The following is a 19914-nucleotide window of genomic DNA, read 5'->3' on the forward strand; positions in this document are numbered from 1 at the left end:
AGCTATACTTGCGTACAAAGCGTGATCCGCGTTTCAAACACTAACACTGCCCCAACTCGCACTTCTTCTACTTTTACTTTGACCCACTAAACCAACCACTATAAAAACCCAATTTGCAAAGATTCACTCCAAGTCCGAGACAGAAATAAACCAACCCACCAAAAACTGCCCCAAAAAAAATATCTGTAACACACACTCTCTACTCTTCTGATCTCTAAATTTGATCACATACCCATTCACAAGCTCATGGGGATTTCTTATTCTTCTTGCTTTCAAAATTTTTCAAGCAACCAAACCGCAAAGCTCTTCGACGCCAAAGGCAACTTCGTCCGACAAGTCAAACTCCCACTAAAAGCAGCGGAGCTCTTGCTCGAAGAGGAACCCGGCCACGTCATTTCTCGGGCGGAAGAGATCCGCCGGGCCGGTCGGTTTATAGCCATGAAAGCAGAGGACGAAATTGTGGCGAGAAAAGCGTACCTGCTGGTACCTTTGACTAGGGTCAACCGTAAGGTGTCGGAGTCCGACATGAAGCTTATAGAGTTGGCTACCAGGAACAAGTCAAAAACAAAGCGGAGTGGGTCAAAGGTTTCACCGGCTATGGCGGAGGAAAGGAAGGACGATGAGGGTTTGGTTAAGGTTTTGGCAGAGAAGGTTACCGAATATCATCATCTGGGTCCCCAATTGAAGGGCTATATTAGAGGTTGGAATCCTGTTTTGGAGCCTATTTCCGAAAGTTAAAAAAGGGAAAGAGAAGAGGATGCTGTAGAACTTGTTCAATTGTTGATGAAAATTCTCAGGCTACCCTCAATTAATTTTTTTTATTCCTTGTGCATACTATTCTAACACTATATATAAGATGACCCATTTCCATTTTTCATTAAATTTTACGAGATTTATTATTATCTCTGATCCAAGTCCAACAATAATCCAGGATAGAATCAATAATGATTGTGTTATTTTGATCATAACTAGCTCATACTTAAATTACACCATCTTTTGTCTTTTGAACCTTTATTTGAAGTAAAAGTGGCCACTGATCACTTGTTGTATGTATAGAATACCAACTATTTTTCCAACGAATGGACTAGTATAATAATGGACTGAATTTGTGAATGGTGGCATTTTCCAAGTTTAATCACCACGTCTTAATTGAAGCCCAACCCCAATTCCGTTGGTTGGCTGTTGGCACCGACTCTTTTTGTGAATTACGCTATGCACAAACCAACGACTTGTTTGTTGTTACTTGTTACCGGCGAAATAAACAAGCAACGATTTAGTTAGTAGAGTTCAACTGTGCCCATCATTGTATTTTACTTCCACACTCATCCACTTATGCTATATGTATATATATATATATATATATATTGTTTACTATATTCTAATAAAATTGTATTGATTTGGGAATATTTTACTAACAACCACTTTCCTTTAACCTTTTGTATCCCAACTCAAGTAATTATACTAACATTGACACGGAAATTTTATATTCTCTAAATTTATTCCCTTTCATGTGCCATTAGCATTTCACAGTCCTTATTAATTATAAATTACAATGCATGCACTAGTTTTTTTTTTTTTAATTGTATTTCACATTTCAAAGAAAATATTTTATTTATTTTACATTCGTCCTATCTTTTTATTTAGATATATATATATATATATATAATAAACTCGGTTTATCAATAAACTATTTGTCGTTAAATAAAATAAAAAAGTTTGTAAACGAAATTCTTATATAAAAATGTTCCATTGTTAGGTTCTAACATAAAAAAATCTCCATGTGAGTGCTATATTAATACTAATATACATGCGTTCTTGTATTAAAAAAAAAAAATCCGTGTGATACCAAAAATTTCCACGGGAAACAGGGATTATGTCCAATTCAACTCTTTGATTATTTACACACCACTTGCAATAACAATTAAAGAAATTTCGTAGACAGAGTTATAGTTGAACAGTTCTATGACCTGTTTTGCGATTAGGTATAAATCCTTGGCTGAGGGTTACTGCTTTAAAACGTTTATGGCCGTTGGATCATAAAATTCGATTCAGATTATTGTAGCTAAACAGCTTAGTCAAAATATAGGAGTAATCCCACCTCAAAGCCAACGACACCATATCCATCGTATTAGTTCAATTTTTTTTTTTTTTTTTAAGTAATATCGTGTTAGTTTGATTTATTAACCCAAAACTCCGCCATTTTTTATATACGTCATGAGATGGAGCTGTTTAACAAACTCCATCTTCGTATTCACCAAAAAAAAAAAAAAAAATCTTCAACATTCCTACATAAATTCTTTGTTTTAATCGTAAAAGCGCCATAACAACCAAAGCTTTTATACGCTGACGCTAGCTACCATCCAAATCCCAAATTCCCAGTGCAATTTCTCTTAAGAGGTTTAATGGGCAATTCAATCTCCAACCGTCAACCCCAACCCACAGCAAAAGTAATCCTATCGGACGGCTCGGTGCATGAGTTTGACAACCCTCTAACAGTCGCAGAGCTGATGTTGGAACACCCACAACAAGTGGTGGTGGAATTCCAGTCGGCCGTAACAGGAAAAAGACCAAATCCATTGCCGGCCGACAAGAACCTCGAGATGAAGAAGATATACCTTATGCTTCCGACCAAGAGAGGGAAGCCGAAATCATTGTCATCGGAGGAAATTCGCGGTGTTATTCTGATCGCAAATTCCATTTTACGGTCTCGGTCTCTTGTGTCATCCTCAAAGTTTTTGCCTTTCTTCGCAAGGATATGCCCTCCATCTACGGTGGTCGATGGACAGAGCTTCGTGTTGCCGAAGAAAGAAAACGTACAGAAGTCCGAGGTGATAAGGAACGTGTCGGAGTTTCTGCCGGAAAGTATGGGAGGGAGACCGGAGTTTTTGATTAGACAGTGTTCAGGTAAAGGTTGGAAGCCTAGCTTGGATACTATCAATGAAAAAGAAATGAAGGTTGAGAAGAAGGTGTCCCATTGGTTGTTTTAAGCAAGTAAAAATATGTGAAAATAGAAGTAACTAGTCTGATGAAATATGGATAAAAAGTACATTCTCAAGCGTTTGAATACCCAATTTCGAGGTGGACTCATATGAACGTGTAATAGATAGATTTTTTTTTTTTTTTTTTTTGGGTACTTTTCCATATGGATAAGGTGAAAACTAGTTTGTTGGGAAGTAAATATTCCATAGTGTCACGCAACGAATCCGCCATAATTAAGATCAAGAAATTAATGCCCCTCCATGGCCAACTAATTCGTCTCCTTTATTATTCTTCTTCTTTTCATCCCTGTAAATCTATCGATTATTAATCTTCTTGGTCCAAATTTATTTCAGAAATTTCTCAAAAAAGGGTCCACGCCTTTGATGACAGAATTAGGTAAAAAATCATGCTCATCTCAAGCTTAATTAGCAATTATCATGATCATTTTTATGTTGGTATTGGTCATCAACTCGCATTGCTATTTTCTTTCTGTCCCACGTTCTCTGTTTTGGCCTCTAAATTTCAATAACAACTTGAAGGGAATCTTAATTTTTTTCAACCCATAAAATGATGAATAATAAAGCATCACCAAATGCAGATATAGCTCAAACTCCATGAAACCCATTTCAATAATTGTAAGCAATATGATTTTGGAAGAGCAGGGATTTGTGCTCTGTTTCTTTGGGTTGGGTTTTGTTTGATCTGCCATATCAGATCTGAAAAATACAAGCAATCTAACATATATGTAAAGAAAGGGAAGTAAGGCCGTTTGAGCTAAATTGTAAGTTTGTTTGTGAATGAGCATGTTGTATATGTATTGTGTCCTGGCGTTTTCATGTTGTTATAAAGAAATAATGGAGGTGATGTAAGATTTAAGGTACCAAAGGCCATGAAGCAATTTGCTCCAATGCTAAACTTTTCAAGTAAGGCTTCTTAAAGGGAAAGATGGGTAAGATACGCACTCCAAATCGACATTATTGATACGATACCAAAGCACTTGAAACTTTTCTGCAAGTTCTGTGCTTACACTTTCAACTTTTATTTTAAAAGAAAAAGGACAATTCAACTGGAAAATAACAACTAAAAGAAATGGTCAGTTTCTTTGTACAATGGTCAAGTAGGACCGATATGTCTTAAAAAAAGAAAAAAAGACATGAAACTTATACTAGGATTGGGTTTCAGCTTTTTTGAAGTAGAAGTAAATGATACAGTTGTTGCAACTTATGAGAGGCATTTTCATTTTCTATATTGATGAAAATAATGCACATACATATATATATATAAGCATAAATAAAAAAATTTTAAAAAATAAAAAAGGGAAAAAAGTAAAGGATAAGACGGAAGAAAATAAAAGAAAAATTGCGTTAGAAAAACCAAAAAAAAATTGTGCCGTCACATATTATGTGCACTTTCCCAAGAACCCTTGGGGAAGCTTTTAACCGACACAAACTGCTCATTACTCAAGTGGCTGCCTTCTATTTTTCTCTCTTCCCCCATAACGCAACTATTAGCGCACGTACACAGTATGACAGTATAATATCAATACTCCAAATACCCATATAATACCAATTCAATAGTATTTTTTTCCTTTTTTATTTAAAATTATAATAATAAATCTCAAGGTGTTACTTAAATTAAGAAACTGAAAGGAACTGTCAAAAAAAATTGGATGATGTAAAACAGTTTTTTCTTTTTTTTCGCTAGACACAATAAAAGGAACTGTGAATAAAATTTGAATGGTGTAAAACATTTTTTTATTTTTTTGGCTAGACACAATAAAGTAATGGGACAAACTTGTAAGTTCATTCATTTAGAGGCACCGAGTCCTAGAAATCAGTTGAAAGATTTCATCCAAATTGAGGACCTTAGTTATTGTAAACTTGCCTGATATATTGCCGAGGAAGAGATTCCCGTCCATCTTATATCATATATTTATTACTAACATTAATTCTCGTTCTCGTATGATGCTATACACGGGATATATAATAAATAATTTTTAAAATTATCTACAATAATTAATTATATTCAAATTTAATTATGAGATATGAAAAAAGTTTTTATTAACTCTTTTATTTTATATATAATATAAATAATATATGTATATATAATATCATAAATAATGATATTTAAATTTTGATGTTATTATATACCATTAGGCATGTTTACATATAAAATTTTAAATTATATTATATATATTATTTGTTATAAAAAATAATTTAAAACAGAAAATTAAAAATAAATAGAAATTAAATATACTAAAACAAAATAGTAATAATAATAATAATATGTAACAATTAAAAAAAAAAAAAGCCCTATTCATCTATTAACACCTGTAAGTTCATTGATTTAGAGGCACCGAGTCCTAGAAAGCAGTTGTAAGATTTCATCTAAACTGAGGTCCTTAGTTTCTGTAAACTAGCCTGATATATTGCCGAAGAAGAGATTCCCATCCATCTTATATCATATATTTAATATTTTTCTTCATAAAACAATTAAGCTGGCCAGTTGTATATACACTTTATTGTATTCGATTTAGAAAGCAATGTTTTTATATATTGCTTTTTTTTTTTTTTTTTTTTTTTTTTGCTTGGAATGTTTTTATATATTGCTTTGAGATACAAAAGAGAATGCAATCATATATCGTTCACCGTCCAGCAATATCCTCTGGGTTTTGAAATTTGGATGGACCGGATATGCCAACCTTCCTTCCAAGTCAAGCCAAGCCCAAATACTGTATCTCTTATGCAAATCTACCCTGAGAGGATGGACTTTCTTTTTTCTTTTCTGATTTTTAAAAGCTTTAATTATAATTTCATGTATGAAAATGTTAAAATTTTCTTCTAAAAATGAAAGCCATTATTAGGAGGGTAATTTCCTTCCCATGTGATGTTGTTAAAAAAAATTCAATCGTATTTATCAAAGAAACTATAAATATTGAAGTCATGCAACATAATAAAAAAAAAAAAAAAATCAAATACATGAGTATGCTTTTGTGCTTTAAAGCTACATATTATTAATGATTTTGGGTATACCACCAGCTCATTGCCCACCACCAGCCGTAGAGCCAGAGACTGGTGATTTGACTACATTTAGGAATCATGACCATTTATTATTATTATTATTATTAATTCTTATAGTCCTACATTGTCTAATATGCTTGCCAGACAAACAATTAAATTTCAGGTAACCCAACTTGTAGAAATTTCGTCACACCCATTAAGACATATACGGTATGGGCATGTTTAGTCAATCAGATCATCTAACACAACCCTTACCAGATTATTCATTATTATGCTCATCAACTTCTTTATACGTTTCTTTTCAACCAATCAAGGCATGCCACATGTCATCCCAAATGAAATTTTTTTCCCTATAAATCTCTTATACTCTTTAATCTTCATATAGAATATATATACAAAATCTGTACAACCTTTTTTTGGTGAATAATTTTTCTAATTGGCCTGGCAGGTAAGTTCAATAATGAAAATTTGTTAAGACTTACCCACCAAAAAATCTCTTGCTTTTCTATTTTCCTTCTTTAAACAGTTAAAAGAAACATGATGGGCATCCACTCACCAAAGGACTTCTCCTACATCATCAGTGTCTTTGCGGCACATAAACTTCACCTATTTATACCTCTACTTTCACCTCCCTGTGATCCCATCCCCACCCAAAACCATACCTTTTAGTACTACTCTCTCTCTCTCTGCCAAGTATGGCTTCCAGTTCCACCACCATTCTCTCATTTCTCACTCCTTTCTTTCTTCTTTTCCTTTTGGGTTTTTCCAGCGCAGGCAGAGAGCCATTTGCTTGTGACCCCAAAGATGCAACGACAAAGAATTTGCCTTTTTGTAAAGTGTCGTTGGCTATTCCTGATAGGGTGAATGACCTTCTTGGAAAGCTGACACTGCAAGAGAAGGTTAAGCTGCTGGGTGATAATGCTGCAGCTGTTCCACGATTGGGGATCAAAGGCTATGAATGGTGGTCGGAGGCACTTCATGGGGTCTCCAATGTGGGACCCGGAACCAAATTTGGTGGGGAATTCCCTGGGGCCACTAGCTTCCCTCAAGTCATCACCACCGCTGCTTCTTTCAATGCGTCACTCTGGGAAGCAATTGGACGGGTGAGATTCATTTTTCAGTTTTCATTAGTTTATTATAAAAGTAAAGTTTACGCTGGGGATGAAAGCAGAGCAACTTCCGATGTTTCTGCGATATTGTTGCGTGAATTAAACATTTTCATTCGAAAAAAAAAAAAAATCATTTTGTTTTAAGAACATTTAAATATATATATATATATATATATAGGCCAGTTTATATGCACTATGCTCCGTGACCATGAGTTATGGTCAGGATATGGTGTGTCAGTTTAGGTGGTGATATGTCTGGTTGGAATTACAAATAGTGAAGGACGAATCTCGAGCAGACAAATTGTTACAAAACAAAATGACACCCCAGCATATATATGTTTATACCTTGCTTTACTCTCTTCCGTTTCTCTTTCAAAATTTTTCATAGAAATACTAGTTGCACACTTTGGAAAATCTAGATTATTAAAATACTAGATTCACACTTTCGGGAAATCTAGATTAGAGATTGCCCTCTAATCTTTTGTTTCTTTTTTTGGCTGAAAGATCGTCGTCTGATCTTGTGTTCTTTTGAAAAGGAATCTGGATAAACCAATTGGGACCCATTCTTTGGAGTTGTCCTGAACTTATAAAGAAAATGAAGTACTTATTTATTTTGTTGCTCCAGAAAAGAAAAACGAAGTATTAATCTTTTTTAATGAAAAAAAAAAAAAAAGAAGAAGTATTAATTGTTTGATTAAAATTTGTTCTATTTAGTCAAGATTTTGTGTGGAAAAAACATACATGTTTAAGATAATGGCCTTCAGGAGATCCTTCTTTTATCGTATTTAGGACAAATATTCGCGGATAAATTTATTTTAGAGATAAGAAACTTAGAATTGTTTAAATAGTTTAAAGTGTGAAAACTAAAAAGCCAGCTATTATAATAAAAAAAGCGGTGATATAGATAAGAGGAAGTACATAACTTTATGACTTTTGTTTATATTTTAATCTCGTCTCTGATTGGCTGAGGTCTCAACTTGCATGGTAATGATTCCCAGTGACAAAACTGAAGGCAACTTGCGCATTTTAGCAGGCTCACGGTTGGAATTGTAAGGTAGACTGATTTATGCGCATGCAGGTTGTGTCAGACGAGGCAAGGGCTATGTACAATGGGGGTGTGGCTGGGCTCACCTACTGGAGCCCAAATGTCAACATTTTCAGGGACCCAAGGTGGGGCAGGGGACAGGAAACTCCAGGTGAAGATCCGGTGGTGGTGGGTAAATATGCCGCCAGCTATGTGAGAGGACTGCAGGGAAATGACGGTAACCGGTTGAAGGTGGCGGCTTGTTGTAAACACTTCACGGCTTACGATCTAGACAACTGGAACGGAGTCGATAGGTTCCATTTTAACGCCAAGGTCAGGTCGTTTTTCTGGTAATCTGTTTATATAATGCAGTATAAGACACCAAACCTGAACTTGATTGTTTATCAACCACCACTGATCTGTTTGACAAATTAGTCAGCTAGTTGTTGTGATTTATGATACACTCTTGACTATATAATGCCTATGCGTGGAAATTTTAAAACAATACATTTCTTTAGCAAAATCTAAATTTTAATTTTCGTTGTTTAGAATTATTACTTACTTCACATACACGAAATTTCATTAAAATAATAATAATACTTTTAACCAAATTGGATGTACCCGAATATGAATGTTTTAAGAAATCTCTGACTCACAATTGCGTGTGGCCATTAACTTTTTAATATTGCCTTTGATTTTGTCGCTTAAAATTATTATATTATCATTCTACGGCCATGGCTGTGGACCATGCAGTGGTTTTCTTGCCCCCACCTAATCCAAAGAAAATAATAATAATAATAAAGCATTAATTATTATATATATAAAAAATAAAAAAACACGAAATATAAATACAATGGCTGCAAGTGGCAATGCAGTTTACAGCTACCAAATGGAAGTGGTGGCACGTGCTCCTTTAATAGTCTCACATGAGAGGGTCACACTTCTTATTTTTAACTTTTATTGCATGTCCAGGTTAGCAAACAAGACATTGAGGACACGTTCGATGTGCCATTCAGAATGTGCGTCAAGGAAGGAAAGGTTGCGAGCGTTATGTGCTCCTACAATCAAGTCAACGGGGTCCCCACCTGTGCCGACCCTAATCTCCTCAAGAAAACTGTACGCGGTCAATGGCGTCTTGACGGGTAAGCCGCTACTTGTATGGCCCACTACCATGCTTGCAATTGGTATTGGTTCATTTACTTTGACACGTCACCCATTGTCATCTTAACATTTGGTTCTCATTGGTTGGTTCTCACAGGTACATTGTCTCGGATTGTGACTCGGTGGGGGTTTTCTACGATAGCCAACACTATACATCGACACCAGAAGAAGCTGCTGCGGATGCCATTAAAGCTGGTTTGGATTTGGACTGCGGACCATTCCTGGCGATCCATTCAGAGGAAGCAGTGAAGAGAGGGTTATTAAGCGAGTCTGATGTTAACTCCGCATTGCTTAATACACTCACCGTCCAAATGAGGCTTGGAATGTTCGATGGAGAGCCCTCCTCGCAGCCTTATGGAAACTTAGGTCCAAGAGACGTTTGCACCCCCGCTCACCAGGAGCTCGCTTTTGAAGCTGCCAAACAGGGGATTGTGCTTCTCAAGAATCACGGCCCTTCACTGCCTTTATCCACTCGCCGATACCGTAGTGTCGCCGTCATTGGGCCTAATTCCAACGTTACCGTCACTATGATTGGGAATTATGCCGGTAAGCACATGCGTTTAAGAACTATTTATTTGTCTCTCATATAAAAACTGGGTGGGTTTTGCTTACTCTGTTTGGTGTGCAATGGTAATAGGTATTGCCTGTGGATATACAACTCCCCTGCAAGGAATAGCAAGATATGCAAGCACAATTCACCAGCCGGGTTGTGCCGACGTTGCATGCACCGGTGACCAATTATTCGGCGCAGCCATTGACGCAGCCAGCAGAGCCGATGCGACCGTCTTATTCATGGGCCTTGACCAGTCCATTGAAGCTGAAACCATCGACAGAGGTGGGCTTCTTCTTCCTGGACGCCAGCAAGAGCTTGTCTCCAAGGTAGCTGCGGCCTCCAAAGGCCCAACCGTCTTGGTTTTGATGTCTGGTGGCCCCATTGACGTGTCTTTCGCCAACAATGACCCACGCGTTGCTGGCATCTTGTGGGCCGGGTATCCGGGACAAGCTGGAGGAGCAGCTATCGCCGATATTGTGTTTGGAATAAGCAATCCAGGTTTGCATTTAATCAAACCAACCCCTCGTAAGTTAACCTTTTCCGGGCCAAGGCTAGTACAAACAAAACTAATTTGGAATATGTTTCTCTGTGGTTGTCTCAGGCGGAAAGCTGCCTGTAACATGGTACCCGCAAGAATATGTTTCAAATTTGGCAATGACAGCCATGGATATGAGATCCAACCCATCAAATGGGTATCCAGGAAGAACATACCGATTCTATAAGGGCCCGGTTGTATATCCATTTGGTCATGGACTGACCTACACGAAATTTGAACACTCCATAGCAAGTGCACCCACTCTGGTCTCAGTACCACTGCAGGGTCACCACAAGTCACCAAACGCAACCGTTTGGGGCAAGGCAATCAGGGTGACCCACGCAAACTGCAACAGGCTTTCCTTGGCTGTCCACGTGGATGTGAATAATGCAGGGTCTAGAGATGGGTCCCACACTCTGCTTGTTTTCTCCAACCCACCAGCTGGGCATTGGGCCCCCCACAAACAGTTGGTGGCCTTTGAGAAGGTCCACGTGGCAGCAAGGGCAAGCCAGAGAGTCCGAATTAACATTCATGTGTGCAAGTATCTGAGCGTAGTGGACAGGTCCGGAATTCGAAGAATTCCGATCGGTGAACACAATCTTCATATTGGCAATGCAAAGCATTCTGTGTCCCTCCAAGCGACAACTTTGGGGGTGATCAAGTCGTGATTTTTTTGGTGAAAGGTTGAGTATGCCCTCGTGCCACAGCCGCAATGGCATCTGTGTCCTGGTCTCTTCCAGTACACGTGCATACTCCTCCAAATAAACCATAAGATAGATACGTTAAAACAGCAACATCGGACATATTAGTAAGATTAAATAAGGGAAAGGGGAGAAAAAAAAAGAAAAAAAATACAGAATACGTTGAAGAAGTTAAATAAAACAGTGAAGATTGCGAGCTCATAAATTGCTGCGAAGGCAGATATAACAGGTTGTTGATTTAAAGAAGAGGAAAGGATACTAAGATCTTTTCCCATTTTCAGGTTTTTTTTTCATCATTATTATCATCATTGGTTTGTCTATAATTCAATTTGAGATTGAGATAACAAATTGATTGAAGTAATTTGTATTAGTACAACTGATTGAAGCAATTTGTTTTAGTATTTTGTAATCTGGCGCTCCTTATTAATGAAGTCTAGAAGAGCTTGGTTTTAGAATGACCTTTGCATTTATTCATTTTCTAACATAACGACTGATTGAGATAAAAAAATAAATAAATAAATAAATAAATAAATAAAATTAAAAAAAATATGAAGAGAGAGAAAGAAAGAGGATGAAACTGCTGATTAATATGACTATAAATGACGAGCCCTAATATAACATGGCCTAAACGATTATCAAATCGAAGGCCAGCTATGCCTAAAAGCATGTATGTATATGCAGAGCCTTGAAAATGGGCCAGGCCATCGATCCACTGGAGACCAGAACATTATATAAAGAAAATTTCCTTTTTCAGAAAAATATGTATAAATATGCACGTAGTTTATTCAAACAAAACACTTCATATGAAAAAGTATCTATTTTCCTTCTAAAAACTTAATTATTATTATTATTTTTTATCTTATATCCGTTTTTTTAATATATTTAAAAAACATGTGCAAAAAATAGATTTAGTAAACTTCTGGAGAAAATTGAAGCAAATTAAGAGTAGAAAGTTTACTTGACTTTCTAAAGATAACAATTGGTTATTAGATTTATACATACATACATATATATATGAAAATTCTACCATGTAAATATTCATAGTTTGTTAAAATGTGAATATTGTGCATTTGTTACCGAATCACATATGATCAAAAGTTCTGACTTCATGTTATCCCACAAAATTACATGATCGGTATAGCATATATATATATATTTCTTTGTGATCAACTATTTGTAACTATGTGCTCATAATTTTTCTTTTTCCTTGTGTTTGACACTTTGTTCCAAGAAGGGGCATGGCCATGGCATCGGACAAAGCCCATGAAAAAGGACATAGTAGTGGTCCATGTGAAAAAATTCTATACGGCTTAGGTTAGGGACCATTATTAGTTACTTTGTGAATAGTGCCAACAATTAGTATGGTATTGGATAAAGCCCCATAAACAGGATTTTTGGTCATCTCAGGCTCAGTTGGACCATCAATCTTACTAACAGGGACCAGACCCTGTTGAAACCAGCCTACCAGCCAGTGGATAAGGATGCCAGAAGATAACCCCTTCACATTTTTCTCTTCCTCGCCATTGCCATAAACCCATCAACCTCACTATTCTTTCATCCCTTTTCTCGCTTTCCAAACACAACTCCGTATGGGAAAGATTGTAGGAAAAAGCTGAATTCCAAACTCCCACTGCAGGACTAGTCAATTATACGAGACATTTCACTAGACAATCACGAGAAAGCAAAATACAATCATACAAAATTATATTTATAATTCTTTTTTTTTTCAAATAAAATTGGTTTAGACGTCTGATGTATACCGAAACTGAAATTTCTTCATCGGCAATGAGGTGAAAAGTATAACCAGTTAAAGCATGCGGTTAGAAATTATTTAAAGGTCTCAAAGTACAAGGGTTCTTCTATTGTCCAAATTTCCGAAAATGGAAACAATGACCTGAATAGAAAAGAAACAAGTACCACGGCTAGGTGTAATATATCCTAGGTGAGACCCCTTGGCGAGCTATACACCTGCACTAGTACCCAATCATGTTCCATGTGCATCGCCACTGGAAATTGGCATGTGCACGTCCACGATAATCCAATAAATTATAGCTACGGAGAAAAATTTTGAAAGAGAAGGAGTTAATGCTCCAACAAGAACTCAGCAAGTGGATAATCCCGAAATTCAAGTCTCTGAATGATTTCAGAAAAGACCTGTAATTCGATCAGTTTCTTATCTTCCAATGCCATAAAATCTAAAAGAAAACCCACCACCTATCCATTATATTACACCACCTATCCATTATATTACTGTTTTTATGGACTTCTCTTCTAGGGAATCTTGCAGTCGCAGACGACTATATTTGGGATCAAGCTGAGATTGCTGATCAGGGAATAATTTACGTACTTCTCAAGCGTACAGACTCCTAATTTCATATATAAATATGTTAATTAACGTATATAATGCTTTGATGATCATACGGTAATTAATTATCTAAGTGATCAAATAACTCAAATATGAGGTTGTTTGTGGAGTTGAGACGAAAATTACTCCAAAATGATCTATATATGTTTTTTTTTTTTTTTTTTTCCCCCCAACTGTGGTTACAGTAATTGTATAAAGAGTGAAACTTTATGGAAAGGCTGACGAAGTGGGGGTGGGCCCAAAAAAAATTCCAAAGAAAAACTGAGAGCCATCTGATGCTGATGACTCGGCCTAGCTCCATACCCGACTTTAGGCACATGTAGTCCCCCAATTATTGCAATAGCCTTTCTATCTTTTCCTGTTTGCCTTTGGATCAGCTTCAGCTTTAAATCTGATTCCCATTCTATGATCTGGGAACCGATCCTCTACGCTCACCATCACCCTGCACCCACAATTTCCTATTCTATTCACCTCCCACCCAACCCAACCTAAACAAATAGTAGAGAGAAAAACATTTAATTAACCAAAACAACTTTCAATTTTGCACCAAAAATCCAGTTGACTTTTTTCTTTTTCTATCTTCTAAATTCATTGCATGCGGTCAAAGACGGTGAATCGTCTCATATTAGGCACGCATGGAAATGTCAATGGCTCTAAAATCTGAGTTGACTCGGCCAATTTGTTAGGCTCACAGATATCTTCACTGTAATCCAGCATGCTATAAAAGTTAAAAGTGTCTCAGAAACACTGTGAATCTGTGATTAACATTTTATTAATCAGTATGAGTAGGTAGACAAGTAAGCTGGCTGATTTCCGGCAGCCATAGCTGAGTTGACTCGATCCGAGTTTGAATATGACAAAGTAACAGCAACGTTCTTTTTATTAAGTAGTATTCCCTGGTTGTAGGAACAATCTTTTTATTATATTTTAATATTTACTCAACGAATATATATCATGCGGATTGCGGAATCAGTTTGTTAATTTAGACTGAAAGAAATAAATCTGATGCTTCTCTCTGAATTCAGTGTGGATGAAATGGTGGGCATGCAGTAATGTTTGACTCCTTTTAAATTTTGAAATTATTGGTGTTTGATAAAGTGGTTTTTTCATATTCCTAACAGATCCCAAGTGTCCAAAACCATTTAATTTCTACATCTATTTAGTCAACTGGTTAACTTGTTTTGTGAATCAACTCATAATTAATTATTTTTTTATGATAATTAATTTATATTGATTAACCATATGTCTTTTAATTATAGTTCAACATGTTTATTTAACAACTCCTCTTGTATTTGCTTTTATTTTACTTCTTAAATATTATCTGTCCATCTCACAGATCATGCAGTTCTGGGACTAGACAGTTTTAACGGTCTCTCACATGAAATATTCTACTAAATTCCCTTTAAAATAATGAAAATAGAAACAACTTTCATAAAATTGTGATTTAGTTTTCCTTATATATGACCTTCCAGCCGGCATGACTCCTCGTGATTCTTTAAATGTTAAAACTGAACAAGTCTTTGGCGAAAATGCATTTCGAAGCACATTAGAAACTTTCAAATGTTTATTTTATCAAAGCTTTATATAAATCAAAATAAGACTTCTCGTAATATGAAATTTCTAATCTAGCCGTATGCGTTGGAATTGTGAAGCCAGAAAAAGTGTTCGCTTTTGTTCTTTTAATTTTGTTTCCTTGTTTATTTTTTATTCTCTTGGTAATTGCTTCAGAAAATTTACGTAATTAAGCGTATATAAAAGATTAGGTAGCATTATTAGCAACTTTTTTCAGGCAAAACACCATCAAGACCAACACAAATAGGTTGGCGTTGTTGGCCATTTTTAAGGTTTATGAGGCCGAGCAAAACAAAGCACTTGGTTCAAAAAGCTGCACGTCCTCGCACATGGCTCACTCTCCCCACGTGAAATCTCATCAACAAGACACGTGCGTCCCTCTGAGGCTTTCCGAGCTTTTTCAGAGGTTTTTAGTTTTATACAGCATGCATTTTCAATATTTATAAGAAAAGAGAAAAGAGGAAAAGAGAAAAAGATCCACATTGGATGAATTAATAATCATGATTGGTGAAACCTGACGCCTAACATTATATTAATAGAAAAAATGAGCGTTGTTTTATATTTTTTTTGCTTAAAAAATTAAAAATGAGCATTGTTATGCCGTCAAAACGAGAGCTTATGCATATTATGATAATATATAATAAAAATAGTATTGGTTTTGTGCGAAGTGCGAAACTATTATAAGAAAGCTTATCTAATAAGTGACGTTTTTGATAAGGGAATCTTTAGGATTTCACGTCACATTGTGCCTCCTTGGATACAAACATGTCTTACAGAGTGGGAGCGTTTCCCATCGACCATACTCATTTTTAATCAAAAGCGGTTTATTAATTAATTTAATACAATATTATAATTTTACATACTAAGATTGGCAGATAGAGATCCCTAGATGTTGATCGATTTTCCCTCTAAATAAGGATCTTGCATCTTGTAGCCACGCATTTGCCATCCTGGCAGCTTGCTGGATATCCTATATATGAATAATGATTATAATTCATCTTTATTAATTTTCAATTCTAATTTATGACATAATCAAAATTTATGACTTCAAATTGTAGACGCATGATAATAATATCCCGCTGATTAAATTGCTCAAAAAATTTCTGCATGCTTTTTACTGCTGGGTTTGTAGGAATGTTTGAGCGCTCTCCTAGTATTTTTACACAATAAAGCTTGCTTCTAATTCACTTACTATGTTTTATGACTTTGCTTAGTATGTATGCATTCAGAAAGTTTCTTTCTTATGAAGTCAATTTGATAATAATATAATATTATATATGATATGATAAGGTCTATTATCATAATTGTTGTAGAATTTGCCCATCGAAAAAATAATATTTACAAAAAGAAAAACTATTAAATGAAACGTTGTCTATCTTAGTATAAACAGAATAAGATATTTACCGTGACCTTACACCATTGGAAAGTGGGCCTGAAAAGGATCATTTGGTTTCTGTTGGGTTTCTATGAAGTCAACTGGAATTATATAAGTGCCGAACTAGTTGTTAGAAGGGGGTACCATCAATATATGGCACATCCACCTCATCCATGCAAAATTAATAGTTGTCAATAATGAAACGGAATGACAATGAAGGGAGAGAGGTAGATCCCAAAGAATGAGAAAAATCAAAAACAAACCAAAAACATTAGTCAATCAAACTCTGACCAACACTGTGTTTCATTTTCCTTGTAGACGGACCCGGCCAGGGAATCAAACTGGTATATAGTGAAAAATGGTCAATTTCATTTTTACTCGCAATTTCTCAGGCACAAGCATGTGTTTTGAGAAGAACATAAATGGAGTACATGTTATATAAATATATATATATATATATATAATTTAGGTATTTCTCTTTATTCAAAATCTGAATGCATTTATAAATTCATGGCCCATTTACATACAAAAGAACAAGCATAGACTTCTTAACCCACCTACATTAGAAAAATAGAACTTCCCAAGAATCTAGAGAGAGAGGAAGAAAAAATAAAATAGAAAAAAATGAATCAATATGAGTTATGTTTGATTGTGGGGGAGACACCTAAGAAATACATGAAAATAGTAAAAGGAGGTCGTTTTTGCGAGGGTCTACCACATAAAAACTAGTGGACCCTTTTTGGGCATTCCAATAACTTGAAGAATTGATGATTTCTACCTATAAAATTGGTCCGTCTTCATGAAATAAGCGTCACAATTTTTACAACCTGGATTCATTAGCTGTATCAGAATCGAAGCAATATATATGGTGGAAGAAACCAACCCTTGGTAGACCCTGGTTCTGTCCATTTGGTCTAATGGTCCCAAACCTATGGAGAGGAAACAAGAAGAGCAACCCATCCTCAAAAACATAACTTACACTTTGTAGGACCTCTTTATATTCTTTCACTAAAAGGAAAAATACCATTTGGCCTCATTCTTTCTATCTAAATAATTTTTATTTTTATTTTTCAAATAGTTGGGGCTGGCAGGCCAGCCTTTAAATGGGGGATTTTGATTGCGGAAGCGTTTTTTGTCTTTGTTTGTTTTTCAAATTTAGTTGATTAATAATTTCAGAAACAATCCACGTTGTTAGTACGTCCTATAAACAACCTAAAAAGCATTTCATCATGCTCGACTGGCCAATATTGATTTTTCATGTATATACTTTATATATATATGTATATATGGATATATGTGGACATTTTGGTGTTTGTTTTGAGAGCAGCTTTCTAATTTAACATAGAAGAGTTTAATTTTCCACACCCAATTATTTGCCAGAGGGTGCAAAGCTACATGATCAGTTTTTTTGCTTAAATGATGCCACCCCATGACATGTCTTGTAATTATGGACAATATCTTCTACTTCGACTGTGGCACCACACACATTGTGGAATAATTGCTCCTATTTAATTTACAGCTCTTGAATAAATCTAATCAATTTATTTTTTATTTTTTATTTTTTATCATTAACAATATCACAAACCCGTAACCTTACTGTTAATCTATATATATAATATCAAGGGGGGAAAAAAAAATCAATGATATCTTTAACAATCCATATTGACATATTCAATAGCATATGCTGTAAATGGGATGGAATTTGAGATTGAGGTGTACCAAAATTTAAAAATACAATTATTAACCTACTAGTACATATGCAACACAAACACTTATGTTTTAATATGAACTATACAATATATCCTCCTATAAAAATAATAAATAGATGGTTGTCAGCAAAATAATAATAATAACAATAAATGCTAATGGTACTACTTATCCTAACTTTTTCCAAATTGTTTATGCTAACCATATTCATATAATTGAACATTATTGACAAATTTCAATAAATAAAAGAAAAAACCTAGTAACTAATCCATAGTATACTCAATAATTTTCTTCATCAGAATATTCATTTGGCTTTTATAAAACTACTTATACGTAGTGTTGATCATTCATTAAATCATTGATATCATAATAGAATTTTGGTGAATTATCAAAGTATATATGCATATATAATACAATAACTCCCACTAAAATAAAACAAATATAAAGCCACTGTCAAAACCTCTGGCTGATCTGGACCAGAGGGACCCGATTAGGAGATATGCCACGTGGAGACAGACTATGTAACAGGATGACGTGGCAGGAGAATTGTGTAGGCACGAGATTGTAGGAACTGTTCCTTAATGAAGGAGGGGCTTGTGGGGCCCCGGCATAGTGGGGACTATGGAAAGGGAAAGTTAGAGAACCTTTAAGACAAACCCATCTGGCTAGCTATCCATATTCATGTGCATTCATTAATCAATGTGGGTGAAATAAAAAGCAAAGCAAACTCCCAAAAGGAAAAGCATGATTCCTGTGGCTTACGAGAGAAGAGTCACTTTCTTCCCCTATGATATTAATATACTTCGTCCCATTTTATTAATTCCTCCTCCACCATTTTCTCTATTTACCATTATATCATTCTCTGTTTTGCTATATTCTTCCTACATATCCCCGTTTAATAAGGAAATTTCTGTTATTATTACCCAGTTTTGTTTGAATTCCTTATCTTCATTTACCATAATGTTCACAACTATCTTATCTACGTGGCTCCCTAATTTTGTGAGGAAGGATAATAATAAAATCAAATAATTCAGACATTAAATTGGCATAGATATGGAAAAATCAGCCATTTGAAAAACAACCACTGACAATAAATACCAAAGTGGCATGACATATATTTTCCTTACGATTTTAATGTATTTCCAAATAAAAATGAAATGGAGGATCTCAATTTAAATCAACCAAATTGTGATATATCAAGAAAATTGAACTTAGTGGTCTATGTCATGTTAACATTATTAAGTAGAAAACATTTCTATTAGTTATTAACTTAATGTTCTTTTATAGTTTATAATTTAAAATGAAACAATCAAAAATGATTATCTAAAATTAGAATTGATCACTTTAAAAAATGGTAAATATTAATAAAGAATAGTTTTTATTTTATAAGTTTTATCAAACTTTACATGTAATAATAAATATATGGCATCAAAATATTTATCAAATAATACATATTAATATATTATTTTTTTTATATTCATATAATCTAAATACAAATGATAAATAATAAATGGAGATTAAATGAATAAATAAAAAATATATTACATAAGTTTATAAATAATTTTGGTAACTCTAACATTATTGATCTTTATATAAAAATAAAAACTTATATAACATATTCCATATATTTTTATAAATATTAAAGTCTTTTTTGATAAATTATAAATATTAAAGTCTTAATGGTATTGTGCATTTTTGCTTTTAAATTATGATTTTTTTTTTGTTATCATTTTTGCCTTACTTGTTTTATTATTTAAGTCTTGATCATTTTTTATTATTATTTATTGTAGGAATTTTATTTTGAGTAATCATA

At 34.7% G+C, this 19914-nt stretch overlaps 2 protein-coding genes across 3 annotated transcripts; both read left to right on the forward strand.

Annotated features, from left to right (window-relative positions):
* The first annotated feature begins 2103 nt into the window (after positions 1-2103).
* Positions 2104-3315, forward strand: LOC107426357 (uncharacterized). The gene has a single exon (XM_016036507.4). It carries the CDS (start codon positions 2403-2405, stop codon positions 2985-2987), a length of 585 nt encoding a protein of 194 aa, XP_015891993.1. The 5' UTR covers positions 2104-2402; the 3' UTR covers positions 2988-3315.
* A 3158-nt stretch (positions 3316-6473) lies between these two features.
* LOC107426356 (probable beta-D-xylosidase 2) lies at positions 6474-11537 on the forward strand. Of its 2 annotated transcripts, none has more exons than XM_016036506.4 (6): positions 6474-7102; positions 8187-8465; positions 9105-9274; positions 9391-9839; positions 9931-10344; positions 10448-11537. In XM_016036506.4, the coding sequence occupies exons 1-6, from the start codon at positions 6695-6697 to the stop codon at positions 11047-11049; spliced, it is 2322 nt and encodes a 773-aa protein (XP_015891992.2). In that variant the 5' UTR covers positions 6474-6694; the 3' UTR covers positions 11050-11537. The 2 variants fall into 2 exon arrangements, with proteins under 2 accessions (XP_015891992.2, XP_060667454.1); XM_060811471.1 differs by having other exon boundaries at positions 6964-7102; positions 8107-8465.
* Positions 11538-19914: the final 8377 nt, after the last annotated feature.

The sequence above is a fragment of the Ziziphus jujuba genome, chromosome 9 (genome assembly GCF_031755915.1).
Source record: "Ziziphus jujuba cultivar Dongzao chromosome 9, ASM3175591v1".
NCBI classification, from domain to species: Eukaryota; Viridiplantae; Streptophyta; class Magnoliopsida; order Rosales; family Rhamnaceae; genus Ziziphus; species Ziziphus jujuba.

Excerpts from the sequence above, each read along its gene's own strand:
- LOC107426357 (XM_016036507.4), top strand. The coding sequence starts at position 2,403 with ATGGGCAATTCAATCTCCAACCGTCAACCCCAACCCACAGCAAAAGTA.
- LOC107426356 (XM_016036506.4), top strand. The coding sequence starts at position 6,695 with ATGGCTTCCAGTTCCACCACCATTCTCTCATTTCTCACTCCTTTCTTT. Across the intron at positions 8,466-9,104 it reads GGTTCCATTTTAACGCCAAG|GTTAGCAAACAAGACATTGA; the intron begins GTCAGGTCGTTT and ends TTGCATGTCCAG. Across the intron at positions 9,840-9,930 it reads TATGATTGGGAATTATGCCG|GTATTGCCTGTGGATATACA; the intron begins GTAAGCACATGC and ends CAATGGTAATAG.